This window comes from Myxocyprinus asiaticus, chromosome 35 (genome assembly GCF_019703515.2).
Source record: "Myxocyprinus asiaticus isolate MX2 ecotype Aquarium Trade chromosome 35, UBuf_Myxa_2, whole genome shotgun sequence".
NCBI lineage: Eukaryota > Metazoa > Chordata > Actinopteri > Cypriniformes > Catostomidae > Myxocyprinus > Myxocyprinus asiaticus.
In genome coordinates this window covers 30,675,007-30,688,128 of record NC_059378.1, presented here as the reverse complement: position 1 = coordinate 30,688,128, position 13,122 = coordinate 30,675,007, and the positions used below count along the sequence as shown (strand labels likewise).

Below are 13,122 nucleotides of genomic sequence, written 5' to 3'. Positions count from 1 at the left end.
CCGTTTGCCTACAGAAGTGAAGAGATTAAAGATTTCTCTTCCATCTTCAATCAAGTCGACATTTCTGAGTTCTCTGCCAGCCCGCCGAGAATCAGCAGCCATACCGCCCGCCGACAGAGCGAGGAAACGGCCTCCCGTCATCACCCGAGCCTCAAGGAACCGGGTCAGAGTTAAAGGACGGATGAACACACATTCTACCTGTGTCCTCATGCGATTCAAGTAAGAGGTTTACGTCTGGGCAGAGATAGAATATTATAGTGTGTTATTCTTGTGTTTCAAGGTTTTTGCTTGTACAGTTTACGGACCGCCATGTCCGCTCATTATTAATACTCGGGGTATTAATTATCACAAATTTGTTTTGCTGTATTGTGGTCCAACCAAATTGGACTGTTGTGCAATTTCGCCATCGCGGGTGAGACAGCAACTGAGTTCATCCATTAAAGAGTAAAATAATGCGGGACTTTTACGAGCCGTCCACTGTGTCTCTGAGTGATGAACACAGCTGCTTTCTCTCCCACTATCGCGAAATCGGCTTTAGGGCTGTCACTTAATCATCGCTCTCTCTCTCTCTCTCGTACTAACCACACACACACACACACACACACACACACACACACATCTTATGTGTTATAGGATTATTTTATTTCCATATCTAATCATATCACTGTTTGGTTTGTAGTTGTAAGTCGGAAGTTTATTGACTGCATTGTATTAATTATTAATTGATATACTGCATAAATAAACTTTGTTTATATTACATAGAGAAGTGTTTTGGTTTGTTTTGCATACGCCTGTGTCATGCTGACGGGATGTCAGTGCTCGGATTCAAACCTTCATTCATTGTTTTTTTTCCCGAAAATCGATATTATTCGGATGTCGATTTTCCTAAGAAAACAATCTAATATTGAGACTGTTTTACTATTTGGTTATTAGTCCCTGATTTCAGGGTGGTGCCCCGTCAGTGTTAATCCTTATTAATATTCTATTGATTTTTGATAATTGATAATTATCTTTGAATTTGAATGATCAGTAAGCTAGTGTTAATTTTAATTAATGTTTCATCGATGTTAACAATTAACGATTATCTTTGATAATTGTTGATTTAAAGGATTTAAAAAAGCTAACATTGATTCTCATCGATTTTCTATTGATTTTAATATTTAATAATTATCTTTAATTATTGCTAATAACCAAACTTGCTCCTAAACGTAGCACACTACATTTACTGGAGCCCCATATGAGGTTTTAATGAGTCAGATTCAATTGATTTAAATATTAATTAATAACTACAGAAATAATTAATTATTTCTGATAGTAACACTGATCTAAACAACCAGTAAAGCCCTACAACGTGTCAAAACAAACACCACAAGGCATCAGTGAAGTGATAGTTTTTATTTAGCCTCTAGAGGCCGCTCTCATACTATATAATAACAGCAGACCCTTCCCAACCCCTCCAGCACCAGACGCAACGGGGAAAAACTATCGGTGTGGATTTCTGCAGATAACCGATAGTTCCAGAAATCTGTTATCGGTGCCGATTAATCTGCAAAACCGATATATCGGTTGACCTCTATGATTTTCATCATAGTACCAATTTATTTATTGCACAAAAACGTCATATTGATGTATTAAATATGAAAAACATCATGCAAAACATAATGCTCACTAGCAAAAATTAAATGAAATTGGGCTTAAGCCTTGCAAATCGTTACACTAGCAGCAACAAATTATCAGTCGAACAAGGAATTTGAGGTAAGGGACACCTTGCCAGAGTGTGACTGAGCTTCAATCACAAACTTGTTCATGAAACATGAACTTAGATTTTTGGTCAGAGCTGTGTGTCTGTCTTTGCATTCCCAAATACATTCCCAAAGTCCATACATTTTTTTAAGCAGGGTGCATACATGTGGGTTTATTCCACGTATTCTTATCCCACGTTCCAGCAGCAAATGTTTGAGTCCATTAATACCCATGATTTTTTCTGTGAAAATAAACACCCAAAATATCCAATTATCATAAAACGGTATACACTCATGAAACAATATAATACAAAATAATTAGTCTCTCACAATAAAAGTGTCATTTTATTCATTTATTAAGATATACAAGCTTATTACACAGCACTCTGGAATACTCTATTCTGATTGGTAAGTCATTCCATCGAGTGGTCTGGCTTTTCTGAATAACAACTGCACATTAAGTGATATCAGACCGGTCATCCCAGTATTATGAGAGGTCTTCCCTATTTCTTATTACTTTGTGATCTCTACAAGTAAACTAATAAAATTATTTCAACTCAAATCAATATTTCATGTACATTTACTTATTTGGCAAGTGGTCAAAATAAGTGGGATGATTTCACAAAGTAAACCAACTGAACTCTGACGCAAACCAGAGGAGAAAATTTGCCGTTTCTGGAGACTTTTCAAACTATGTTAGTGCAAATCAACATGTACATGTATTTATTTATTTGTCAAGTAGCCTATTATTATGCAGGATAATCTACATCAGGGGTGTCAAACATGTGGCCTAATGTGGCCCGCAAAGGACTCCAGTGTGGACCGCATGATGATTTGAGGGGGAAAAAATACTTAAAAACATTCACGTTGATTTAGCCTATTACATCGATATGATCTTTTAAAGCTACAGCAGGGCAGATAAACATTTAAATTTATGGTCTTAAATGGATGTTATAATTTGCATCATTGGTGGAATTTCTTTTAAATTGCGCATCACATTCATTAGTGAATGCCCCTCACGTCTTCAAAACAGTGCCATGACAACCCATCCCACTGTGAAGTCTCTAATGGCAATAATGACAACATGGACCCGTATAAGGATAAATATTAGAGGTAATAACTTTTCTATTATTTCCAGAATTATTGTTTTTACTAAGCGGGTTTGTAATTTTAAAGTACAAACAGTTTCTTTGCGTTAATGTTCGATTTTAGAGGATTTGCTAAAGCTATCCAGCCCAGAGCAATGAGCGGTTATCTTTTTCTGTCAGTATTGTTGCTTGATTCTCTTCTACTAATTAATTAGCCACAACATTAAAACCACTGCCTAATATTGTGTAGGTCCACTTGTGCCACCAAAACAGCGCCAACCTGCATCTCAGAATAGCATACTGAGATGTTATTCTTCTCACCACAATTGTACAGAGTGGTTATCTGGGTTACCGTAGACTTTGTCAGTTCGAACCAGTCTGGCCTTTTCTGTTGACCTCTCATCAACAAGGCGTTTCTGTCCACAGAATTGCCGCTCACTGGATGTTTTTTGTTTTTGTCACCATATTGAGTAAATTCTAGAGACTGTTGTGTGTGAAAATCCCAGGAGATCAGCATTTACAGAAATACTCAAACCAGCCCATCTGGCACTAACAATCATGCCACGGTCCAAATCCCTGAGATCCCCTTTTTTTTTTTTCTTTTTTTTTCTTTTTTTTTTTCTCTCTGATGGTTGATGTGAAAATTAACTGAAGCTCCTGACCTGTATCTGATGGTAATGTGTTGGGTAGCCTTCCACAAGCTTCTCGGAATAAGTTGCTGGAATTTTGATCCATTCCTCCAGACAGAACTGGTGTAACTGAGTCAGGTTTGTAGGCCTCCTGGCTTGCACACACTTTTTCAGTTCTGCCCACATATTTTCTATCGGATTGAGGTCAGGGCTTTGTGATGGCCACTCCAGTACCATGACTTTGTTGTCCTTAAGCCATTTTGCTTCAAATTTGGAGGTATGCTTGGGGTCATTGTCCATTTGGAAGACCCATTTGCGACCGAGCTTTAACTTCCTGGCTGATTTCTTGAGATGTTACTTCAATATATCCACATAATTGTCCTTCCTCATAATGCCATCTATTTTGTGAAGTGCATCAGTATCTCCTGCAGCAAAGCACCCCCACAACTTGATGCTGCTACCCCCATGATTCACTGTTGGAATGGTGTTCTTCGGCTTGCAAGCCTCACCCTTTTTCCTCCAAACATAACGATGGTCATTATGGCAATTTTGTTTCATCAGACCAGAGGACATTTCTCCAAAAAGTAAGATCTTTGTCCCCATGTGCACTTGCAAACTGACTTTTTTATGGTGGTTTTGGAGCAGTGGCTTCTTCCTTGCTGAGCAGCCTTTCAGGTTATGTCGATATAGGACTCATTTTACTGTGGATATAGATACTTGTCTACCTGTTACCTCCAGCATCTCCACAAGGTCCTTTGTTGCTGTTCTGGGATTGATCTGCATTTTTCGCACCAAATTACGTTTATATCTAGGAGACTGAATGCATCTCCTTCCTGAACGGCATGATGGCTGCATGGTCCCATGGTGTTTATACTTGCGTACTATTGTTTGTACAGAAGAACGTGGTACCTTCAGGCATTTGGAAATTGCTCCCAAGGATGTACCAGACTTGTGGAGGTCCGCAGTTTTTTTTTTTTTCCTGAGGTCTTGGCTGATTTCTTATGATTTTTCCATGATGTCAAGCAAAGAGGCACTGAGTTTGAAGGTAGGCCTTAAAATACATCCACAGGTGCACCTCCAATTCAGTACACCTCCTATCAGAAGCTAATTGTCTAAAGGCTTGACATCATTTTCTGAATTTTTCCAAGCTGCTTACAGGCACTGTTAACTTGGCCGAGCGATGGCACTGGACCCCTCAGCCATCCCCTCTGGTTGCTGGTTGATGCAGTGCTCCAGTGCTACCGGATCGAGCACTCCCTCAGTGTTGTGATCCTCAGTCAGCGGCGAGGTCTCCTTGACGGCTCGTCCTTCCTCCTTCCCGGGTTTCGGCACCAGTGTAACAATTAAAGATGGAAAAGGAGGAAGCTGGGACTGGCTTGACAAACACACAGACATTTAATTAAACTTTTCAGTGTGTAAAGAAACAAAAACACACTCTGCTTTTCAGCCAGCTACATCAAATCCTAAAACACACACAAGAGCTGACAAGCTTCTTGCAACTCTCTCCCGTCTGCCGCTGTCTCTTCTTCTTAAATACTCCCGCCTCCCCTCGCTGGAACATGAGGCCGGTTTGGCACTCAGGTGGAAGTCATTCGCCACTTATCTTTGCTCTGCCCAGACGCTGCTCTGCTCACCACACATGCATTAAAGAAAATTTGTGCATTGAAAAAGCCAAGAAAATGTGCAAGTCTGGAATGAAGCAAAATGATTAAATTGCTTTAGTTTACCTTTTTGCTTTTTGATTTCTGAATATATTCCAGCATGCATGCTGCTTCATCCTGACATGCCCTTGTCAAATGCCTCAGAACATGGCCCCAGGACAACCTCCCCTTCCACTGACAACATCCACCCCTGTGGTGACATGGATTCACCTATAACGTATTTGGAGAAGTGAATGATTGTCATATTGAAGATTTTCATTAGTGTTAAGTGAGAGTAAGGTTGAGAGATTGAGCGAACTATGGCAGTGACATGGCAGTGAGAGGAGAATTTTGAATTGAGAGAATGCAGTCACAGAAGAAAAAAATTAACATACGGATAGTTTTAAACAGATAGTAAAAGTGAAAGAACAGAGATCCATAAAGATGTAAATTACTCAGTTATGGATGTACAGAGCAAGAAAGTATCTAAGAATGTGTGTAATGGCTACACTGAAAGATACAGACAAAGCAAATGACCTTGGATGATTAGTCTCTGTTAATCTGGTCATATGGATTCTCTTTCCATATCTGCTGCTGGTGCCGCCACCTAAGAAATAAACATAATTTAAAATTCTTCTTAAAGGAATAGTTCACTTCAATTATAATTCTCACTATTTACCCTAATGTTGTCTAAAACTTGCATGGCTTTCCTCTGCAGAACACTTAAGATATTTTAATGGTGATATGATTTCTGTTTGTCCATACAATGCAAGAGAATAGTGACTAAATATTCAAGATCCAAAAAGGAAATAAAGCATAAAAAGCAATTCATTGTAATCCAGTGGTTTAGTCAATGTTGTTTTAAGCAACAACAAAAAAACAAAGTATTTGTGTTTCAAGGAAGAAAGTCATACAGGTTTGAATCAGCATAAGGATGAGTACTGTAAATGATTAGAGAATTATCATTTTACCTAACTATTCTTTTAAATCTGAAAAAACATCAAAATGCACTAACCAAAAGCAAACAATTAAACCAGTGAGACAGACATGAAAAATCAAATGATATTACTTATATCAACATCTATATCATCTACTTACTTCAAATGGGCCTTTAGGAGTTGCAGAATGCACAGGACCAGAGAAGTTTCCTCTTCGACAGAATGGCACGAACCTCATCGTTTGTTGAATTTTCTTTAAAGACTCAAGAATCATATTATCTTCAATTGAGGAAAAACTGTGTTAATTTCCCGGGTCGAATTTCACAAAAGTCTACAAGATATTTACTTGATTTATTGAAAACACTGGAGCAGTCTGGCACATCACCAAGGAGCCTTTTGAGTATCACCTTGGTAACTGCCTAGCAACCAAATGAGCTATCTCCCTCTGTATCTCTCTCTCTCTATAACTAGTATTTAAACTTGTATCTACTTCAAACTTTCAGGCTAGGCTTTCTCAAGCCAACATACTGATCTACTACATAAGCTTATTATGTTGGCTTGAGAAAGTCAACATACTTATATTCTATTTAAACTTATTATTCTTCAGAGACTAAAGTCTCTGACTCTAACTCCTCCTAGAGCTTTTAAGCTACATGCACCAAACTCGGCACAGACCTTCAGACTGGTCTGACTCTGATAGCTTTATCTTTTCTAACTGATTGGACTTCCGTTACTCCCGTATCAGACTTCCAAACAGGACAGATTTTAAGTTGACTCCCATTCAAGGTATGAAAACTTTTCCCTGTAATAACTCTTTTAGAGGATTCAATCTACTTCCTATCACTCCACCACTCACACTTTCTATCTTTAACTCCATCACTCTCTTTTCTATCTTTCCATCACTTTCTTTTTTTCACTCCATCACTTTAACACCCTAGCAACTGCATACAACCTAGCAACCATTTAGTGAACCCTTGCAACCAAAACCCATTGACTGCCATTCAAAATGGCTTAGATGGATATCTGCTGATCAGAATGTCCTACAGACATGAGTGAGCTTGTTTGAAGTGGGTGAGCAATCAGTCTTCAAGTGTCATCATGGAAACTACTTAGCCACGCCCTAGCAACCATTTAGAGCACTCTAGCAACCAAACCCCTTTGACTTCCATTTAAAATCGCTTAGATGGGTATAACAGGATCAGAATATCATAGAGACTTCTTTGTTGGCTTGTATGACTCCGAACAGCAAGCAGCCTTCTTGGTATCACACTGGCAACTGCCTAGCAACCACATGGGCTTACCCTAGCAACCAATAAACAAATCACAGATATATCTCTGCACCAGAACATCGTAGAGACTTCTGGTTTCGTTCATTTGACTCAGGGTAGCAAGAAGCCTTTTGACTAACACTGTGATAACTGCATAGCAACCAGATGGAGTTACCCTAGCAACCAAGTATCAAATCACATATCTCTGCACCAGAACAACAGAAAGACTTCTGGTTTCGTTCATTGGACTCAGGGTAGCATGGAGCATTTTGAGTATCACCTTGGTAACTGCCTAGCAACCAAATGAGCTATCTATCTAATCTATCGATCTATCTATCTGATAGACTGAATGGTCTTATCTTTAAACTGTGAACTTTTAAAACTACTACTTAAACTTGTAACTACTACAAACTTAAAACCTTCAAGCTTTTACAACTACTTCAAACTTTCAGGCTAAGCTTTCTCAAGCCAACATCAAAGTATGTCTTGATGAACTTTATCTAGTTATTATGTTGGCTTGTCAAAGGGTCAGACCTTCAGACTGTACTGACTTGGTTGCTATATCTTTTCTAACTGTTCGGACTTCTGGTATTCCTGTATCGGACTTCCGAACAGGACTGATTTTAAATTGACTCCCATTCAGGGTGTGAAAACTTCTCCCTATAATAACTCCTTTAGAGGATTCAATCTACTTCCTATCACTCCACCGCTCATACTTTCTATCTATCACTCCATCACTCTCTTTTCTATCTTTCCATCACTCCACTCTTTTTATTCTTTCACTCCATAATTTTAACACCATGGGGTTACCCTAGCAACCAAGTAACAAATCACATATCTCTGCACCAGAACAACGTAGACACTTCCTGTTTCATTAATTTGACTCAGGGTAGCAAGGAGCCTATTGAGTATCACCTTGGTAACTGCCTAGCAACCAAATGATCTATCTATCTGATAGACTGAATGGCCTTATCTTTAAACTTTGAACTTTTAAAACTACTACTTAAACTTCTAACTACTTCAAACTTTCAGGCTTTGCTTTCTCAAGCCAACATCAAATTTTGTCTTGACAAACTTTTTTACCTAGTTGTTGTTGTTATTCTGGGACCCAAAAATTTCCAAGAGTATCTCCTCCTAGAGCTTTCAAGCTAAAAACACCAAACTCGCCACAGAACTTCAGACTGTTCTGACTTGGGTTGCTCTCTCTTTTCTAACTGATTGGACTTCCGGTATTCCTGTATCGGACTTCCGAACAGGACTGATTTTAAATTGACTCCCATTCAAGGTGTGAACTTTTCCCTGTAATAACTCCTTTAGATGATTCAATCTACTTCCTATCACTCCACCACTCACACTTTCTATCTATAACTCCATCACTCTCTTTTCTATCTTTCCATCACTCTTTTTCTTTTTTCTTTCACTCCATCATTTTAACACCCTAGCAACTGCATACAACCTAGCAACCATTTAGTGCACCCTAGCAACCAAAACCCATTGACTTCCATTTAAAATCGCTTAGATGGGTATCTCAGGATCAGAATGTCGTAGAGACGTCATTGTTGGCTTGTATGACTAAGAACAGCAAGCAGCCTTCTTGGTATCACCTTGGTAACTGCATAGCAACCAGATGGGGTTACCCTAGCAACCAAGTAACATCACATATCTCTCCACCAGAAAATCATAGAGATTCCGTGTTGATTTATTTCACTCAGGATGGCAAGTAGCTATGTTAAGTACCACCCTGGTAACTGCCTAGCAACCAGACGGGGTTAGCCTAGCAACCAAGTAACAAATCCCATATCTCTGCACCAGAACATCGTAGAGACTTCCAGTTTCGTTCATTTGACTCAAGGTAACTGCCTAGCAACCAAATGAGATTATCTATCTATCTATCTATCATCTATCTATCTGACTGAATGGTCTTATAATCTTTCAACTTTGAACTTTTAAAACTACTATTTAAACTTGTAACAACTTCAAGCTTTTACAACTACTTCAGTCTTTCAGGCTAAGCTTTCTCAAGCCAACATCAAAGTTTAGCTTGACACACTTATCTAGTTTGTAAATATTACTGTAACATTTACAGCAATTGTGTTCTGGTTCTTTTCTTTGTCTTGTTCTATTTTATTGTGGTTGTCAAAACAAAATTAAACTTTCATTACTGCCACCAATTGAATGTTTGTGACACTGGGACAAAGAGCTTTGAGATGTTCAGCTCTCACCTATGGTTATAGCGTCCCTTAACGGTTTAGAGCTGCTAATGATTAATTCTCTCGTTGACTGCGGCGTCATCTGTACATATATCTGTCATTACATGATCTTCACTGCATGTTGATACGAGACATACTGAGGACATTTTGTGAAGCTTCGACTTGACTAATGGGCTTGAATAGTTAATAATTAAAAAATCTGTAGTCTTACAACCGCTAACACGCAGTAGCAAAGTTTAAAACTCTTTAAATCCAGGGATGCAATAGCATATATACTACAAATGTAATGTGGTCAAATTCATCTCTGACTACCTCTAAATGTAGAATGTGTGATCCACTCCCAAAACGTTTGGATTGGTTAACATCTTTATTTAGCACTGATGACTTGTGATCAAATCACCCGAGACTAATTTTACTACCAGGTGTATGCGGGGTCTAGTGTTTCTAATGTCAGACTGCAGAAGGCACAACACAGGCATAATGTTTGATTGGCTCATCATTAAACATTTTACACATGTCAACATTTCAGGAAGCCTTTGCCAAAGAAGAGAGCGCAGCCCAGAACCAAGTGTGTACTGTTCCTGAAACGTAAGTCTTTCATCATTTTGTTGTGTTGGTTTTGCTGATTTATATATTATCTGAGTTACTGTAGACTTTGTAAGTTCGAACCAGTCTGGCCATTCTCTGTTGACCTCTCTCATCAACAAGGCATTTCCATCCGCAGAACTGCTGCTCACTGGATGTTTTTGACACCATTTTGAGTAAATTCTAGATACTGTTGTGCGTGAAAATCCCAGGAGATCAGTAGTTACAAAAATACTCAAACCAGCCCTTCTGGCACCAACAATCATCCATGCGATTATTTAATCAGCCAATCGTGTGGCTGCAGTGCATAAAATCATGCAGATACGGGTCAGGAGCTTCAGTTAATGCTCACATCAACCATCAGAATGGGGAAAAATGTGATCTCAGTGATTGAGCATGGCATGATTGTTGATGCTAGGTGGGCTGGTTTGAGTATTTCTGTAACTGCTGATCTCCTGGAATTTTCAAGCACAACAGTCTCTAAAGTTTACTCAGAATGATGCCAAAAACAAAAAAAAACATCCAGTGAGTTCTGTGGACTGAAATGCCTTGTTGATGAGAGAGGTCAGCAGATAATGGCCAGACTGGTTAGAACTGACAGAGTCCATGGTAAATCAGATAACCACACTGTACAATTGTGGTGAGAAGAATATCATCTTAGAATGCTATTCTGAGGTGCAGGTTGGCGCTGTTTCGGTGGCACGAGGGGGACCTACACAATATTAGGCAGGTGGTTTTAATGTGTGTGTGTAGGCCTGTTAATACCAAATCCATGACGATTTTGCAAGACGAACCTGTGACAGCAGGTCTATTTACACAGTCCGTAAAAAAACATGAAATGGCAAATTATTTTAACCCTGTACAGTAGGCGGCACTGTTGCGATACTGTTGTTATACCAGTCCCCTGTCTGAACCCTTCAGCTATTAGAGATTAATATATTGAACGCTGTTAAAGCATTTATTTACCTAATTCGGCATAACCGTTTCATTATGTTCTTTCCATGGTGTTGCATTTTGAGGAGTGTATATAATCTGTTTTTTTTATTATACAAGTGAAATGAGTAAAGAGCCCTGTTGCATACATATATGTCCTATTTGTATTTGCACATGTATTTATCTACAAATATCTTCCAAACGGACTCCAGAAACCAAATTCTCTCCTTTTTTTTTTTTAAATAATTCCTGGATAAAATAACACAAGTTACAGTGATATAAATGTGGACTAATGTACATTAAGAATAACAGTTTAGTATAAAATAGGATGCATATATTAAAAATAACAAAAAATACTGGCTCACTGCATTTTCTTTATTTAAATTATTGCAATGCTTTATATTATTCATGCAGTAAAAATAGCAGTGTGGTTCTGCAATTTGTTTGTCTAAAACATTGCATGTAACAAATCTTTTTATGGGATTTTTCTACGAGCTTAGTCCAAAGGAATTGCTGAACCTCGCTACTATTTTTAATGCCATGAGAATATAACAGGCACAGTGATATACATATTAAATAATGCACATTAAGACAAAACATCATAAGCAGACTTTTGCAGTACAAAGCGTTCATGTACTGCAACTATTTAAGTATATAATTTTCGCATGTTTCAGCTGCACGTCCAATGCTTGTTAGGAGGGCACTATTTAGCTTTGTCTTATAATATATTGTAGAGGCCTTTTAATCCTGTTCCTGGAATCCCACAGCTAATGATGTTCCTGTTTGAAACACTGCTTCATGAAGACTCAAAACCTTTATGAATCTTTTGTTTTGAATCAGTGCTTTGGAGCTCTATCAAACTGGCCAAGTCACGTAATTTTAGGAAACCAGGCTTTGTTACGGCATATTGTTTTGAGATTTTTTGAGAGTTTGATGCTAGAGGCATTTGGTTCCACAGAAAACATCAACATCTAAAGCAGTGTTAAATGTATGCCATGTAACTGATCTTAAATCAGTTAAGCAGTAACTAGGTTTATAAAATCATACTGATTTAAACATAATTTGCTGATTGGGTTTTAAGTTGCTTTTACTGCTGTAAAATCGTGATAAATTTTAGTAAGGGTGATGTGTAATTTGGAAAAACTACTCATTTGAGGGAATCCCTTGCTCGAGTGGTTCTGTGTTGTCCAAACTCATGCAAAAACCAGGCTTCATTCATGCCGCACAAATGCATGTTTCAGATGAGAAGCAATTTTATAACTTTTATGAATATCATAACATTTGCTTCACAAATTTTCGATGCAGGAAAAACCCTGTTAACTGTACTTAAGATTAAGACCCATGCTGACGGTGTGCTAATTTTCACAGGAACTTCTCATCTTATAAATATTTATTGCACAAACCGAAATGTGTAGTAGGAAATAAAGACTCAAGTTTGAGCTACCATGGCACATTGTCTTTATTGAGCACAGAGAACAAACAGCACACAACACAGTTTCCTAGATTCTATGATTAATCTTTTATAGATTGCAAGACAAGTACTGTCTTTGCTCTGAATGTTCCTTGCATTTTCTACCTTGAGATGGAAGTTCCTAGCAGTTTCCATCATCCCCCGCCTGCCTTGATTACGAGATTCCCTCTGAGGAAAAACTAAACCAGTGACTCATCTGTAGAGTATGTGTATGGCTTGCCAACAATAAGATATAGACAAATATATATTTTATTAGATTATACACATAAAAAAGTATTGGTTTAGCATGAAGACAAACTTTATTTAAAATCAGTTTAAACAATCATAAAATGGCCAACTTATAAATTAAGATTCTGAAAAGATTCAGATCCATGTTTTCCAGAATGTTGTGGATTGTCTTTTACATTACAAAAATATGGTAGTAAATAATTTCAAGTATTGTCATTGTAGCTGTTGTTTCATTTGTCCCAAGTCTTCCCAATGCATTTACATGCATGGGGCCAGCAGACATCTTAAGCATGTAGTGTTTCAAGTGCTTCAAATTTTGTGAATCAATTGCTTTGACGTTTCTGAAAGCTTCGTTTCTCCCTTCACTAACCATAGCAATGCACATTTTGT

The 13,122-nt window shown here is 38.1% G+C and overlaps 1 protein-coding gene across 6 annotated transcripts in view; it reads left to right on the top strand.

The window, feature by feature from the left end:
- The window catches only part of LOC127425977 (SAP domain-containing ribonucleoprotein-like), an 89,939-nt gene that overhangs the window by 32,967 nt on the left and 43,850 nt on the right, over window positions 1–13,122 (top strand). For all 6 annotated transcript variants that reach the window (XM_051672374.1, XM_051672375.1, XM_051672373.1 and 3 more), the window contains exon 4: window positions 10,045–10,103. In XM_051672374.1, the coding sequence (XP_051528334.1) occupies window positions 10,045–10,103 (59 nt within the window). The remainder of the gene's footprint in view (window positions 1–10,044; window positions 10,104–13,122) is intronic.